Source organism: Quercus robur, chromosome 11, assembly GCF_932294415.1.
Source record: "Quercus robur chromosome 11, dhQueRobu3.1, whole genome shotgun sequence".
Classification (NCBI taxonomy): Eukaryota; Viridiplantae; Streptophyta; class Magnoliopsida; order Fagales; family Fagaceae; genus Quercus; species Quercus robur.
This window is the reverse complement of record NC_065544.1, coordinates 48,298,782-48,315,654: the sequence shown is the minus strand read 5'-3', so window position 1 is coordinate 48,315,654 and position 16,873 is coordinate 48,298,782. Positions and strand designations below refer to the sequence as shown.

Below are 16,873 nucleotides of genomic sequence, written 5' to 3'. Positions count from 1 at the left end.
AAAAATAAATACAAACTACCGTGATAATAAATATAATTACTTAATTAGTGTTATTTTAAAAACATAATAAATAAATGTTTGATTTTTTATTTTATTACTACTACATTAGTTTGTAAGATATAAATAGTAAAATTTATAATATTTCTAACATTTTCTTTACACAAATGTGTTGCAAAATTCTTAATCATCATTAGAAGAAAGAAAAGAAAGAAGAAAAACAAAATATCGGTTTCCATTAGCTGGATCCAAATAAAATTAAATATAAGTGGCTACAGGCTCTAATCCTTGTACCAAAATGGTATTTCCCTATTTAAATGAATGTCTTGAATTCAACTCAAAATGATACCCCTATTACCTTGTGGAGCAGATGACAAAAATTGTTATGATGTTGAGGCTTTAGAATTGACAAATGTCGAGTGATCTATTTGACTATTTCTATTCTGCTTAACAATATTGTAGAGCTTAGTTGTTGCTTTGATTTTAATGCATTTAGTTGGGTTAAAAGGAATGTTAATAGTGTTACTCGTGCTCTTGCTAAGTTTGTTTATGCAAATAGATTTTAGATTTTTTTTTTTTAATGAATATTGCGCATTAAAACAAAAACTGCTATTACCAATTAACTGTTATTAAAAAAAAAAAAAAGAAAAAAAAAAGCATATATGGGACCCTCCTTTGGGGCATAGGTATTGGAAAAGAATTGATTCTATCCGATCCATATACGGAATTTCATGCATATCTGATCAAAATTCATCAAGCAAGAAAAAGTGAAAAACCAAAACTATGAAGTATCAGACAGCACTTTGTTTACTTTTCACATAATCATAATGTTAGGCATAATTGCCAATTTTACATCTAATACAAACATTTAGAACTCTCTGAGTCTCTGGTACATAAACATGATACAACCAAACTAGAAAAAAAAAACACGTTTTTGCTGACTAAATAGGCATAACAAATCAATTAAAACACAGTGCTTATCAAAAAAAGTAAAACACAAAGTGCTTACAAGTTACAATCCATGTCTCAGGAAAATGTAGCTTCCTGATAATCAATGAGCCACACCCCATGGCACAGATCCTTTGCAAGAGCAGTGGCGGTATCGTTTGCATGGTGGTGGTGGTGGTGGTGGTTTGCATGGTAGTGGTGGTGGTGGTGTTGGTGGCATTGGACAACACTTATAATCAGGAGATCCCATTGATGATAAGCCAAGCACAATGGCTAGTAATAGCAATGGTAAGAATAAAAGGGGCCAATTTATAGACTCTTTGGGTGGTTCAACGATAACAGGTGGCTCACGAGTAAATAGCTTTGGTATGCAAAGGAGGATTAAGATCACAACCAAGAATAGCAGAACCTTGGATAAACCATCATTCACTGGGGTTGGTCTGCAACAGCTTCTATAGCATCCCATTAAGAGCCTTACTGGTTTGTTGGGGTTGCTAAGGTTTTATGAGAAAACTTCAGAGTGGCTCTTCTTTTTTTGGATGGAAAAAGGCCAAAACTTATAGCCAAAGGTGAAATTGAAAAGCAAATCATATCCTAGCTCAATCTCAACCATACACGTGTTGATGTGTCCACTTTTTGGATGGCTGAACATACGGTAGTTGTTCCATCAACATTCTCTTTTAGCATTGAGATATCTTGTTTTGTAAGAATGGTGGGTGATGCCAATACTATTGGACGTGTGAGTCAAATATAAAATGAGTAACCTTATGATTACAAAAAATTTCACAATTATTGACGTGTTAAGTTGTAATTAGAGTAACATTACTCTCATATGAGTTTATATCAATAACAACATACCATCTTAGCAATTAAGAAAAACATTGTAAAAGGTTGTCTCAGGCTTAATTGATATGGAATATATTGGTGTGGAAAGATATTGTTAGCCTTTTAACCAAAAAAAAAAAAAGAAGAAGATATTGTTAGCCTTGACGCTGGACCAGCCATTTCTCAAGAAAGACGATCATTTTTTGGCTGTTTTTGCGGTCCTCTTCACAAACTCATAATTGTTGCAGCTACAAAAGATGTAGATTATAGACCACTGTTTCTTATCCCAGTTGCCGACATTATTCTAAAGTTCATATTATTGTTATAAAGTTAGATGAAAACATTAGCCTAAAGCATATAGTTCTATAGCAGCCCTGTATTAATACCACTAATAACTTCTATTTCCACAAAGAAAAGCCAATCGTTTAATGTTACAAAGTCTTCTACTCAGCATCATTCTCATTGGGTATATTAAACTTTTTTCTTGTGTGAAATAGCTAGTGGTTTGTATCTGCTATGTAAATGCGTCCAAATTCTACTGAAACTTTGTCCATAATGAACTTTTCATCATCTCACATAATGCCTACTTAACTAATGGGCATGCAAATGATGCCAAACTTCATTGTCAGTCAAGAAGCACCATGCATTGCTCTAGATTTTTTTTTTTTTTTTTTTTTTAATACTGTATTTACGGATCAGATTACATATTGACATCATATGCACAAAGATACTCAAACAGCATAATAAAATACTAACAAAAAATTGATATTTTTATAAAAGAAGAATGCACTTTACAACACTACTGAAGCCATTTATACTTGAAAGGTTACAACAGAAACAAGGTAACTCAGTAATTCTCTCATATGTACACTTCAAACGACATTAAAAACCCCAAAAAATTGCAACAATATAAAAACCTACAACCTGTGTAATTTTGGACTTCCATGAGGAAGCTACAACAACCACCACCAAACTTTAGTCCCAACATTTTGGGATCATCTATAGATCCTCAACAGACTAGTTAGGGTTAGCTATGCTTCTTTCACATTGTTTTTCTTCTCCATAGCACAAAGGTAAAATTGTAACCCAGTATTCATAATGTAAAATAATTTGTGTAAATTTGAGCCAACATATTTAGCCAGAGCAAAAGAGAAGTAGATCAGACTTTTCCTTCATACTGGAAATTCAGTTTGTAGTCGTGTCGTAAAGTTGCTAGTGTGTTTCTGCAAGGACCCTCTACAGAAACAATAAGAAAATAAGTGAGAATGAAGTGTTTCCTTCTTGTACTCATTTTAAACATCAACACAAAGATTGCTTACCTCCAAATACTGTATGAAGATACTGAAGATCATCTGCTGAGCAGGCATCTATCAAAGCGTATATACCTGGTCTGAGAGCTTCATCTATTTCCCTGCAGATTCACAATAAAATGGTTCAGCTGCTACAGCGTGAGAGCTAAGGGTCGAATCCCACTAAGCTTGTACTTTTCAAAAAAAAAAAAAAAAAATTATAGAGACTAATTTATTTAGTTACACTTGCTTATTTAAGCTCTCATTTCTCCAACACTGTCCTCCTCTTGTCACTCTAAATAATGGGAAAGAGGAAAGTAGGACCTTTGGAACCATATTTGTTTTTTTATAGGTACCTTTGGAACCATCTTTTGAAATAGAAAAACATTTTGGGACATATTAAAATGCAAAGACATGTTATAGTTGGGAGGAGTAATGGTTCAAATAGAAAACAAGAGCAAGACATGGAATTCTTGTAGAACTTCATAATAGGAATGATTAAAAAAAAGGTGCTAAAAATTACCTTTTGATGCCAGTTTTAAGGGGGCCATAGCCTGAATAAACATATATGTAGTTTGCCAAAAACTGAGAACAATGGCGGCCAACGGACTCTTTTTGCTGTCTTATCTGCACCATAAATATGAAGAAGTAAACCAGGTAGAATAAAAAAAAGAAAAGAAGGAAAAGGTGTCATATACGTGTAAGACTCCCCCCCCCCCCCCCCCCTTCTCTTTCCCCCTCTATTTTCAAAGTAAACAAGACCACACATTTGCATAGAACCCGTGACTTCACTCTCCACCCTTTGTACATTGGAGGAATAGATGTCATTTGATCCAAAGACCATTGGCATGTAGAGGTCGGGTATTGGTGTGATGGCAAGTGCCTTCCACCAAAAGTGACAAGTCATGGGTTCAAGTCCAGGAATCAGCCTCTCCCAAAATAAATTGGGGATTAGGCTGCCTAGTGCCTACCATGACCTCCCAAACCCTGCAGAAGTGGGATCTCTGTGCACTGGTACAACCATTGGCATGTATCTTATGCTTGTATGCATAGTAAAGCTTAAATACTATTGAATGTTAGAAATGGTAAATATAAAGTGAACAAATTATGGTTACTCTTAGCAAAGCAGTAATGGTAATACAAAGTAACCATCAAAAAAAAAAAAAAAGGTAATAAAAAGTAAATGATGATAGAAAAGAAGTCTTGCCACAAACATGTTTCTATCAGTAGTGGCGATCAGTTACTTATACATCCAAGTTTTAGTTGGGTAACAAGTTTTCTGGACTAGAAAGGTTTCCTAAATGTGCAAGCTGGGCTGTGGGTGTTTTCTGAGCACCAATCACTTTATCCCCATATAAGCTCTGACCTTCAATGACCCCCATTCACCAAAGAAAAGCCTTTACAAGGATATTAGGTCTTTAAGTTCAAACTAACAGTGGAATAAATGGGATACTAATGACATGTAGGTTCATATGTTTGATTGATCAAATGAACCCTTTACCTGAACAAAAATGACAAAATTCAAGGAAGAATGTTTAAACTTCTTGCAAGGTGAGATCCATTATATAACATATCAATTGAAAAGGGATAGGGACAACATATTCTATCAATTGTTGTTCAATTTTTTGATCCCTCTGTGACACTAAAACGATCCCAATTAACTTAAAAATAAAATTTTGAGATCCATCTAAAACATAACAGCTATATTCTTAATACTATCAAATAGTTCTGATGCCAGTTAAAATTGAGGACAAGCTTTATTGGCAAAAAACATGCTAGCTTGTTTACTTTAGCTCCAGTGCTAACCATGTGCATAATGTCTCCCAATAATTTTGGCAAGATGAACTTATTCCAAAATAAATGGCATGGCCAAATGAGCCACCTCTGTCACCATTCCTTGAAAAACTCACCCTAACAGGAGTTTTTACCATGGCTGAAGAGAATTCACAAAAACAAATTAAGGCCATGGAGTAAGGATGCACTGTGATACGCTAATTTAGATGCATTAATGTATGTTCAAACAAAAAATCTATAGAGAATTTCGAATCTTGGTTTGTTATTTCTTGGGTTATTATTTTATTGGCGGTCATTGGATGCAAGCAGACCTCCAATGTTATAGGAATTCATTAATTCTTTATATTTTAATCTAACTTAAGGAACCTGTGAGTATATCATGTATAGTTTATTGGTTCCCCATGTATGATTCTTTTTAAGTTAAATAAAATCACTTATTACCTATCAAAAATAAAAATGTCTGTTCACACAAACATCACATACCTCTTCATAAATCCTTCGAAGAAAACAACCGCATTTTACTCCCTCTTCTAATTCCCACGAAAAATATCCTTTTCTGACAATTGAATCGGTATCCACAGTCTCCAAACAATGAAGGAGAACAGAAACAGAGGCTTCGAGTAGAGAAATACACCGCTCGCACTCACTAGAATTAATGAAACAATCAGTATAATAACATATAATGCCCACTTTCATCCACCAAGGGGAGGGGATACCAAAGAAAACAAGCAACATAGTTTATGCATGCCAAGTGAGAAATATGAACGTAATAACCACAAACCTAAGAGCATTATGCATAAATCATAATTGAGAAAATAAATAATTACCTCATATTTAATCAGCTATTGATGTAGTTTTACTAAACCAAAAAGAAACTAATAACCTTAGATCTAGCCATTAAATTAAGTATGCTCTTTTCCCTGGTCCATCTTCTAAAGCGAAAAAATAATTACTCAGCTCAAAATGACAACCCATAAAACATGTTAATTGATGAGAACAGAGTTTGAATGGTTCAAACTACAGCAGGGTTTAGTGCTAAGAGATGTGCAGCAACTGTAGCCTTAAACATCAACATAGTCATATTGTCCTCCACATAAAAAAATTGCAAGCATGCAACTTGCACTAATGGTTCTAAAGGTTTTAGTACCCTACAATATGAACCATTGTAGCCATGTTTTTGTGGACATTTCCCCACCCCCCTAAAAAAGGCACACACCAAAAAAAGAAAAGAAAAGAAAAGAAAGACAAACTGTACCTCTTGTGATGCTTAAGAACGGTATACAATAATCTACAACATGCAGCAAATAGGTCAATTGAGAAGTGCCGATCTACAACACTTAAATCCTTGCTTGCTAGTCGATCAGAGATTTCATTATCCAATATCAAGGAAGAATGAGATGAAATGGAAGCTTCAGAAAGTTTAATCTGATGGAAATCTTGAAAAAGTGCAGCAGGTATACGTAAAGACTGAGCTACATGCCAGGGTTTCATTTGGAAAAGAGCATGCTTCCCAAAAATTCTTATGAGTACTTCAATGCACATAAGAATGACAGATCCTGAATCTGGATTAGTGTTGCCTTTATCATGCATAAATCTCTGGAATATTAAAGGATTCTGCAAGTGCAGAATAATGTTGAACAAACCCGCAAGTATGCTCTGAATGTGTTCTTTCACTACATCCAAATGTTTGCGTCCTGAAAAGAAAGTCAATGGTCAAAACAAGCATCAAACTGAGATAGAAACCTGAGGTGACAGTTGCAATAACATTGCTCTAAGCAGGGTTGATCAATTTATGCATCTCCTCATCTGATAATTTTTTAATACGTAAATAGAACTTTATTAAAAGGAATTAAAAATGGTACAAACTGCTCCCCTGGTACACAGGCAGTATGCTATGGGAAAATCTCATCTGATATTAATAGCTTCTCCATTCCATATACTTCATAATTTAGTAAGGTAGGAATCTGAATTCTAGGATGTGAGCCAGACAACATCAATAAGAAAACCTTTTTTCAAAGAAATTTTACACAAAATATCTGCTATCCATCCATGGCTGACATTGCTCCTTTGTTTAAACACCGTCTTTGCAATAACAAGTTGAAATTTTCATAGATCTAAAAATCGTTTTTCCAAATTTTTTTTTTTATAATTTTATAATTTTTACTTTTTTATAAAAAAGCAGTTATATTATTGAAGGAACATGTGTGAGGAATTATTCAGTTTTCTGATTCCTAAGGTCCATTTTAAATGCAACACAACATTACCCATGGCATTTTAAGGCAGCTAGTTTTAATCACTTTGGTGGAAACATGACCAATTGAAGTACATTCCATCTAATAGCTAATAAAATGAAAATAAATGAAACATGCAGTAAATGCCAAAAACACAAAGTGGACCCACATATAAACAAGTTAAAGAATGTAATGCAATGATTAATTTCCAAAATTATCCAAAATTGCATTCATTGAGTGTGCAATGTTACCTGAAACAAATTCAATAACCAAATCAAAGCAATCAATTCCAGCTGCAACTATTGAGGAAATCTTTCCACCAGCTACATTTCCAGTAGTTATGTCATAGATTGACATGCATCCTTCCCGGACTCCAACTAGTGCTTTCTCTATAGTCTGTATCACAGTTAAGAGATGCAGTCTTGATGGTTTCTTTATGAACATTTTAAATGAAATTCTCAACCTTGCTTTAAATTCATCCAAGCAGTGTGGCCCAAGATGAGATGCTTCAGAGAATCCTATATGACCATGGAGTGTCTTAGTACTTGACTCTGTCTCATGAGATGCTAGAGTGGCTCTTTTTCCTTGCAAAGTTATGCATTTTCCCATAGCCCTTAAGTGTAACTCTATCATCCTGGCATAGACATTTCCATATAAGGTAGGATTATCTGAAGGGAAATGATTTCCCAACTCTTCCAGATACTTTAGAACACCATCCAACCAAACAAAAGAAAATGTGTCTGGAATGTCAACCATACCCACTAATTCCAATAACAAGACTTGTGAAATGCCAGCAAGACAGGGCACCAAGCTTGACAATGAGGAAATCTTATTTATCTGCAATTTTATCCTCAATATAGCTGAAGAAGCAATTAATAGCTGCCTGAGTGAGAATGCTACTTCAGGATAATCACCTTTCAGCAAGCATCGCAACAAAGGCTTATTTATAACTTGAAGATCAAATGAATCCACCTTAGTCATAATACTGGCAGCAAAGCTGGCATCTTTCAACTGGAACCTTCTAACACTAGCTTTTCGAGAGTTGTCATCAATGACAGATGACAATGAGCAAGCCATTGCAGCTCCAGATTTTTGCTGCTGTCTACCACTTGAACTTTCAGCCTGGGCAGAGCCATTCAGTGGACGCTCCTCTGCATCCAAAAAATCTGGGCCATACTCTGACTTTTTAAGATTTAGTGCATCACAGTAACTTCTGGGCTGTTGATCAACCTCAACGAGGAACATACGTAAGAAAAGATTGATGAAATCTTCAAACACACTTATACAAAGGTTGAGTTCCGAGAGATGTTCACGTGTCCACCCTAATGATTTTGCTTTATTGTCATGAAATCTTGCATCTTCATCATTAATTGCAGAAGCTAGACCCCATAAAAACCCACTAAAGCAGGAAACTATAGAGGAAAATTTATTCAAATTTACAACATCAACACCAAGAAACTCTTTTTCAGTACAAAGGTTATCTTTCAGATAGTTAACAAGGCTTTGTGCCTGTTCCTTCAACATCTTGACAACAAGGAATGCATCATTCCAGGCCTCAATACAGTTGGAGGAATCCAAACAAGGATTAGATTCAATTAAGTTACACTGCTCGTTGACATTGCCAGAAAAAGGTTGCTCCTTACAAGGCCTCTTGGCATTGAGAAAGAAGTGAACAGCATGACTAATTTGATATTTGCTTAATGTCAAGAAGACATATGATGTGTGATCCATCAATGAAAATATCAAATCTTTAACTTGAGACGCAATATCTTTTGACACTGCCTGTTGAAGCTCACCCACCAGAGATACTGACTTGAAAAGCCACAAAGCAGAAAATGAATCTTCAGGGAGTATTGGAGCAAATGAGGATTGACTAGCTTCTGTCTTCTTCTCACAAGCTGCCATAATTATATATTTCAAGGCCTTCCGGCAAGAAACAAACAGTCTGAAAAGGTCATGATGCCTGTGTGAGTACAATGTACCCTGACATTCCAATAAGCTACCAACAACCACCCTGAAACATGTAGGACCGGTAATATTATAGTTTGAATTGAATTTGAAAAGAGTATCTTCCAGCAGAGATTGCAAAACTGAGTTCTGTGATATCATTTCATATGATAAATGCGACTTGAATGCTTGTGAAAAAAAGGTTGACAATTATACATGATAAGATAACAGATCATTACGTATCCATGAAATTACCAAAAAAAGTGCACAAGAAAATGTTAATTGTTTAACTTATCAAACCAAAACAGTAGACATCAATTTTTTAAGAAAAGTGGTATGTGCAACATATTGCAGGGACAATTTGCAGCAAAGAAAGTTAAACCATAATCTTCAGTTGTATAAATTTATGTGCTATTAGATGCATAAATCTGGATATCTATTAATTTTTCTCCTATTTTTTTCAATAATTGTTATTTCCTAATTTTATCACCTTCAAATGATTTAAAGAGTTCACCATGCAGCACAAAGCCTTACCTCAAAAGAAGTGAAAAAGTTGTGTTACTTGCTTGTGTTCTAAAAAGCAGCAATCATTATTTAAGCTGGGAGACCATTATATCAACAGGCACCAAATCATAGCATAAAAAGATCAATTATGTAGAGAAGACAGTCTACCTTTCAAGGTTGAGTATATATGTGGCATAAACTGAGAATGATCTTGAATTTAAATACCCTTTCGGCATCCAACACAAAAGATTAAGTAAACTATGACAAGATGTAAAATTAAAGCCGGTGAAGGGTAAAGCTTTTTGTTCAGTGCAAATCTCAGTACGCAGCTTCTCAGATGAATGAGCAATTGATTTTGAATCTGAAAAACAATCACAAGTAACAAGTTCACTCCCGGAAACTTTTACTGATGACTTCTCAAGTGCACCAAGAACCTCTGGCCAATGAGGTGATGACTTCAATTCAACATTGCCAGATGGAAAATCTTTAAATAACGGTAATACTGATTTCTCCAATACACGGCAAAACCTTGATGCCAAATACCTGCGGACAAACTAATACAAGAGATGGAATGAACACTATAGAAAGCAAAATAATATCTACTAAACTCATAGAAGTTCTAGGACATCATACAGGAAGCTTTTTGAAGAAAATAAAAATATATATAACACACAAAGCTTTTTTTTTTTTTTTTTTTTTTTCAAGTAATACACACAAAGCTAGTTTGTATGGGTATGAACATCAATAAGAGGAGTTGGGGAATCTATGATTCAGTAAAGTGTCTTACTTTTTGTTCATACAAGATTGAGTCACTTAGAAGTTCTGATGAGATTTGATGCATGGTGACTTTCTTCAGCTGGCTGGGTTCATTAATGTGCTGTTTTCCAATCCTCACAAAGCTGCTTGTTGAAGAGGGAATGAAAGTATGGATTAAAAGTGAGAGGAACAATTTCAACTTCTTTTTAGCAGTATGACTGCACCAAATATCAATATTTTGGCAAAGGATCCACCAAATAGCAGTGGGCAATGACTTCTTGTTCATGGAACAAATACTAAAATCCCATTCTTCAGTTTCAAGAAGAGCTTGGGCAGATGTGTCCACACGAGTTGCATCATCAGAAGAGATTGACTGTTGACCTTCAGCCACTAACAGTAGATGTCCCATCATGTAATCAGTTAGACCTGCCACCTCTTGCCTCAAAACAGAGATGCACCTTGCCCACTTTCTACTTCTTTTACGATACAGTGACAAGCTAGCATCATCAAGCAACATTTTTTGCACCAGATTGTCATTACTCTGCAGCAAGTACTCAAGTGAATTTATCTGCCTGTTCAAATCAACAAGCCTCTGAAGAGCCATAGCATTTAATACATAAATTAAAGGACAGCAATCTTCAGAGCTATCCTGGAGATAAATATTTGAAACTGATTGTATAACAACAAGAAGAGAAGTTGAAGGTTGGTGAATCCAAGAAAAGTAGCCCCCATCATCCCAATCAGTCCTCTCCATCCAATCCTTTCCAGAGTATGCTGTGGATGAATCGCCCATCACTTCTAACATCCTTCTTGATAAATCTGGAGGCATAAGGCTGATTGCTTGCCTATATAAGCTTCTGCAAAACATGTACAAGCGAAAGAAGAACACAAAGACCCAATAACTGGAAAATCCAAATTTCAGCAAATCATCTTTATTCCCGGCATCAAAATTTCTTCCTGTGACAGAACAAAGAAACTTGTTGACAGTAAGCGGCTGTACTCCAACTAGGCTATTCATGCAAGGACATAGTAGTGTCATCAGGTCCTTGACAGAAACTCCAAGAAGGTTACTGTTACCAATTGTGACAGTCACTGAATCTAGCACTAGTGTATACAATTCAGACAATCCTCTTCCCAACAGTTCTGCTTGCTGATCAAAACATTTCAGACTACTTACCTCCAAATTGCCAATTTCATTTCCCTCAGCCACTGAACAATTAACTTTCATCCATTCCAGAGATTCTGATATATCTTCTGTTAACTGCCTAATACATCCACTTGCTTGCCCTTCTGGTATAGATTTAATGGCATTACAAACAGCAAACTTAAAGTCTTGGGAGGATAATAGATTTCCCACTGATTTTGCATAAGCTTCAGAAGGTAAAGCAGCCATAAATCTGGTATAATTTATTTCACCACCATCATCATGTGATATTACAAGCCTTACTGCTTTACACAGTGCAAAGATAGTATTATTCACCTACATTAGTTAAATGTATAAGAATATGGCATGAGACCACTCAATACAAAACAGCTATATATTTTTATTGGTAAGTTGCCAAGAGCCTTGTAGCTCAATTGGCACCTCCTGGTGTTTCCAACAGAGACATCCAACGTTCAAATCCCCCCTCCCCATTGTAACTATAGAAAAAATTTCATTGGTAAGTTATACATGCACCCAATGGGCCTTGAACCCATGAACACAACCCCCATCCCATTCGTATGGGGGGAAAGGCAGTGCCTTTTAAGCCAAAGGTCATAGGCCTCAATAGTCCATACAAAACAAGATTTGAGTTACAGAAACTAGAATGGGAAAGATGGGATGTTTTGCAGGGGAAAATTTATGAAAAAACTATGGTCCCACGACCCTCATACCCCACACCCCACAAAATACACGCACACACAATCTAATGACTTAAACCATGTGTGATGCCAGTCATTTCCAACTTGTATAGAAATTAAAAAGTGGACAAATAGAGTATGATCAGAGTTCTACTAACCTGGCGAAGCTGGCTATAGAGATTAATCAGTTGGCATCCAAAGGCTTCTATTTTGGAAGATAATGAGCTTTGATCTAACACATCCACCAAAGAGAGGCCAATAGTTGAGTACGAAAACATCATAAGCCACAAGCTTACCAAGTCATTCCCTATAATCTCATATTCAATCTCCAGAAGATAACCTACAGCAACAAATACCTCATTGGCTAATAAAGTTAACGTGCCAATGTGCTTCTGGTTTTCTAGATCATATTTTGACAACCAGAGTAAATTGGTGGAAAATGAAATAACAGTATCATAAACCTTCTTCAAGAAATTAAAGCAAGCTCCTTCAGAGTTGTCCTCTGTTCTTAAATAAACCTTTTCATCCATAAAGCTGGCAAGTAAATTATTAATAGATTTGAGTGTGCCATGAACCTCCAACAACTCAGGTCTCACTTCCGGTTTAGCTTGAAGATAAGTATTAATATTGAGCAAAAGAGGCTCCATAATCTGTACAAAAAAATCAAAAAGCGACTTTCGTGTGTCTGCATTGAAACCACTTGAACTATAACTCTTGTCTAGATGTACATTACTACTGCCAGAATACAATTTAGATGTATGACCCAATGAGTTATCCTCCAAATTCCTTGAAGCTCCTCCTTTCCCTATCATCTTTGTATCAGCAGAAAGCACTGAAACTCCTTTTAACTTTTTCACTCTATGAACAAGCAAGCGGAATAGTTCTCCAATGCCTCCCATTGCCAATACCTTCTTTTCGGTTAGGGTTCTTTCCAGTTTGTCAAATAAGTGTCTGTGATAACTCTTAATAACAGTTTTTGAGTTTTTGGATTCCCCATCAATGGTTGTTGCATACTTCTCTGTACCACATAAGCTCAGAAATCCATCAATGTGGATAGGATGAAACAACCCATTAAACAAAACTTCTTCAACTAGCTTCAGTAAGTTTTCTGTCCAATGAGAATTACTTCCACCACTTTGAAGATGCAAGACACTCAGCAAATGCATCAGTGGCTCAAGAAGTTTATCAATGAAATCATGAAATCCCGTTTTCCGAGTTGGGTGGACCCTCAAAAACATGGCAAATGGTTCAAGCACCAAGCATGAAAACCGCATGGCAAAAACACCCATATTGCCACTATCAAGGTTCTTTACGTAAACTTTGTGGACAAGCTCAAGCACTGCATCAACAGTTGACATCCACAAGTCTAAATTTTCATTCGACAAGCCACCATGGGATGAGAAGACTAACGAGATACAATCAAGCACAATACTGTGCAGTTTAAAGCCTTCACCAATAAAATACGATTCTTGTGAACTCAACAATGTGTTGTTCACTAAAGACACTGCATTTTTTGCAATTACAAAAATAGACCGTAAAAGGTTCCGTGAGAAATTTAAAGAAACTTGCAGTCTCAATGATTCCTCCAAGCAAAATTTGAAAATCTCCCAACACCTACTATCTAACCATGTCTCAATAACTTCACCCTCAGGTTTTTGAACAACACCTTTCAATTTTTTCTCTGAAGGTATCAACAATGACTGGACCCAATCATTAAGGAAGACTATCAAGCGGGATAACTTCACAGTTTCATAATCTTGATCAGCACTGTTGCCTTCTTCTGTGACCCTCATCTTCACAAAATGGAAGGCTAATTCCACCTTCCTGCATTTGAAATTACCTCATTTGTTAAAGAACTTAATGTTCCTATTCATGGCTCACAAATGTATAAAGGACATGAAACAAATATAATCCTCATATTTTGGATATGATATTTTCTAGGGACCCACGGTAAACCCAAAGAGGAGAGGTGGGAGGGGGATTAAAGGCATCAACAACCTTGTCTTACAAGTCACAAATATAGAACTCAAACTCCAATTTCGTCTTTTTTCCTCTGCCTTCACATTAAATGTGAGATTCAGTTATTCAAATTTTTTTGAATAAATAAAATAACTTTATTTCATAAAAGAGTATTAGAGCTATTCCGAAGGTATCAATTATTCAAACACCATTTTCTCTTCGCTTTGCCACAGATTCCATGCCACTCAAAAAGCTTAAATGCAAAATTTATCAATTATCAAAAGGACCATAGCAAGAAATAGATAATTTTCAAAGCTCAATATTTACACATATAGAGAAAAATAAAGCTTTGCCATTGCCATTGCCAGTGCCATAACCTCTTTTTCTTCATCATTTTCAAAACCCATAAAGAAAAACCCAAAATTTTGTGATATTGAATTTCAAGTTTCATTCTTTTCCCCCGACTTTCTCGGAAACCAAACACGGAAACAAACATAAAGAGAGTCAGAGAGAGATAACTAACTTGTGAAGCTCGAGCTGTTTGTTCTGAATCGACAGAATCAGCCGAAGGTTCCTCCATGGAGATTCTTCTTCGAGCTCTCTCTGTCCCAACTCTTCAGCAAGCTGCTCGACCTCTATTTGTTCGCAGTGTTTGTCAAACTGTTCAACACGGTGCGTTTTGGTAGGTCTTTCGGCCCCTTCTTCGAGGCTACTTAGCTTTCTCTTATTCTTCTTCTTCTTATTCATCGTGTGTGTCTCTTTGGGTTTCGCTTCCGAATCAGCCATTGTTGAAAATTTCGAGCTTGGAAGAGTCTGACTGAGATTTTTGCTTTTGGAGGAAAAAAGGGTTTTGGGGTAGGGTTTTAGCTAGTGACCGGTCCAAAATAATGAGCTACACGTCGTTTACACGATATAGGCATGTTTGGTAAGAGATTTTTAATATTGTTGTTTAAGACTCGTTTGGTAATGTTATTCTAGTAACATTATTTAAATGTTGTGAAAATACTGCTGTGTTGTTTAAATAATGAAAATTGTTATTTAAATAACACAACCAAATATGTCCTAAGTGTTGTGAAAATACGTGTGGGTAAAAAACTGTTATAGAAATACATGTTATAGTATTTAAACAATGAAAACTGTAATTTAAACAGCAGTACAAAATAGGCAATTTACAAACATTTTAAGAGTTTATAGGGAAAAGGGAGGGTAGGATTTTTTTTTTTTTTTTTTGTATTTTTTTTAAAGCCTATAATTTAAAGGAAGACAAATTTATAATTATGCAAATTAGAAATTAAACCTTTGTTGAGGACAAATTTTTTACACCACATGGCTTCATTCCATTGGTGACCCGTACCACATCAACATTATCATGCATTTTTGGGAAAATCTCTTTTAAAGCCCAAAAAAGTCCATATTCACAAAATGATGTCAAAGCCCATGGTCCAAAACTCATGGCGATATAATCTCATTGAAGCCCATATTTCGAGCTCATAGCACATTATCTCATTTTTTGACTCATGATCCAAGCTCATGAGTCTCATCAGGGGAATTTTGGCAGTTGTGGTTTGGAGGACCAAGAAGTATGTTCAGTAAAACTCCAGTGGTTTAAAATTAATAAAAGAAAGCATGTTACTTGGCATATCTTCCACAGTTCCCTAAACTCTGACGGGTTAGTGTGCAATAGGTAACATTTGGTAAGTCTCTCATATCACATAACACTTAAAATAATAAAACTCCTCATGCTCTTTACATAAAAATTAATGTTCATCATATAATATAAGTTTAAAAATATAATTATAGTATTTCATATAAATTATATTATTATCATCTAAATCAATTCTAAGTACATGGCTAAATATATATTAATATCTCATATCTAGCATTAAATATATTCCTTACTCTTCAAGATTTGGTTAAAATACAAAAAGACTATAATTATATCTCTAAAACTTCATCAAATATCAACCAACTAGTGTATTATTTACCAAAATTATATATGGACTAAGCATATGATTTTCCAAAAGAGAAAACTTAGCTGAAAATACCAATAGTAGCTCTAGTAGAAGCTACAAACAGCTCCAACGAAAGCTATTTTGCAGAAATAGCTCCAACAGAAGCAGAAACAGCTTCTGCAAAAACAACCTCTGTAGAAGCTGCCACAGCTCCAGCACATTCTGCTGTGGCTCCAGTTGTGGTACCAAAAATAGAAAGATCTCATGAAGATTATCTTACCATCTTTAGCCAAATCATGAATTTAATGCCAAGTATTGTCCTCCAAGCAAAAGATGTCATCAGCCAGCTATGATAGCTATGAATGACAGCTGTAACAGCAGCTCCTGCACCATTATGTCCATAGCTTTCTTCTTTTGGCTAAAAAAACAAAATCCCTCTAATGAAACCACTTACCTTGTCAAGGACTTACCATCTCTACACATCTCAAAACATATCAAAATACTCTTCCAAGAACACATCACAAAAGCCCTCTCTCATGGGAGGCATATGAACATCAATACTAAGACCTTTCTCTTAAAAGACACAAAGACTTCATATTAAAATCTTTCTCATTGAAGACATACGTTTTTAATACTTAAAGCTATCTTTATGAAAGACAATATCACTCATACTTGACTAAAAACTAAAAGAGTATTACATGGGGAAAATCATTTAAGTGCATGATTAAGGGGATAAACTTAACCAACCAATGCACACGGCTGGATATGCTCTCTCTCCCACTAGTTGCACCCATTTTTCCCTTTCAAATATGAAGGTTGTTGAAATGTT

General features: G+C 35.5%; 1 protein-coding gene across 1 annotated transcript; it reads right to left on the bottom strand.

Annotated features, from left to right (window-relative positions):
- Nucleotides 1-2,514: 2,514 nt before the first annotated feature.
- Nucleotides 2,515-14,968, bottom strand: LOC126705358 (uncharacterized). The gene is made up of 10 exons (XM_050404312.1): nucleotides 14,616-14,968; nucleotides 12,292-13,957; nucleotides 10,323-11,771; nucleotides 9,704-10,089; nucleotides 7,336-9,098; nucleotides 6,109-6,547; nucleotides 5,337-5,499; nucleotides 3,583-3,686; nucleotides 3,090-3,181; nucleotides 2,515-3,006 (listed from the first exon to the last, which is right to left on the bottom strand). The coding sequence occupies exons 1-10, from the start codon at nucleotides 14,876-14,878 to the stop codon at nucleotides 2,930-2,932; spliced, it is 6,402 nt and encodes a 2,133-aa protein (XP_050260269.1). The 5' UTR covers nucleotides 14,879-14,968; the 3' UTR covers nucleotides 2,515-2,929.
- Nucleotides 14,969-16,873: the final 1,905 nt, after the last annotated feature.

Coding starts and splice junctions, on each gene's coding strand:
- LOC126705358 (XM_050404312.1), bottom strand. CDS start 14,878: ATGGCTGATTCGGAAGCGAAACCCAAAGAGACACACACGATGAATAAG. Junction 10,090..10,322: donor CAATCTTGTATGAACAAAAA/GTAAGACACTTT, acceptor CTCTTGTATTAG/TTTGTCCGCAGGTATTTGGC. Junction 9,099..9,703: donor TATATACTCAACCTTGAAAG/GTAGACTGTCTT, acceptor TACATGTTTCAG/GGTGGTTGTTGGTAGCTTAT.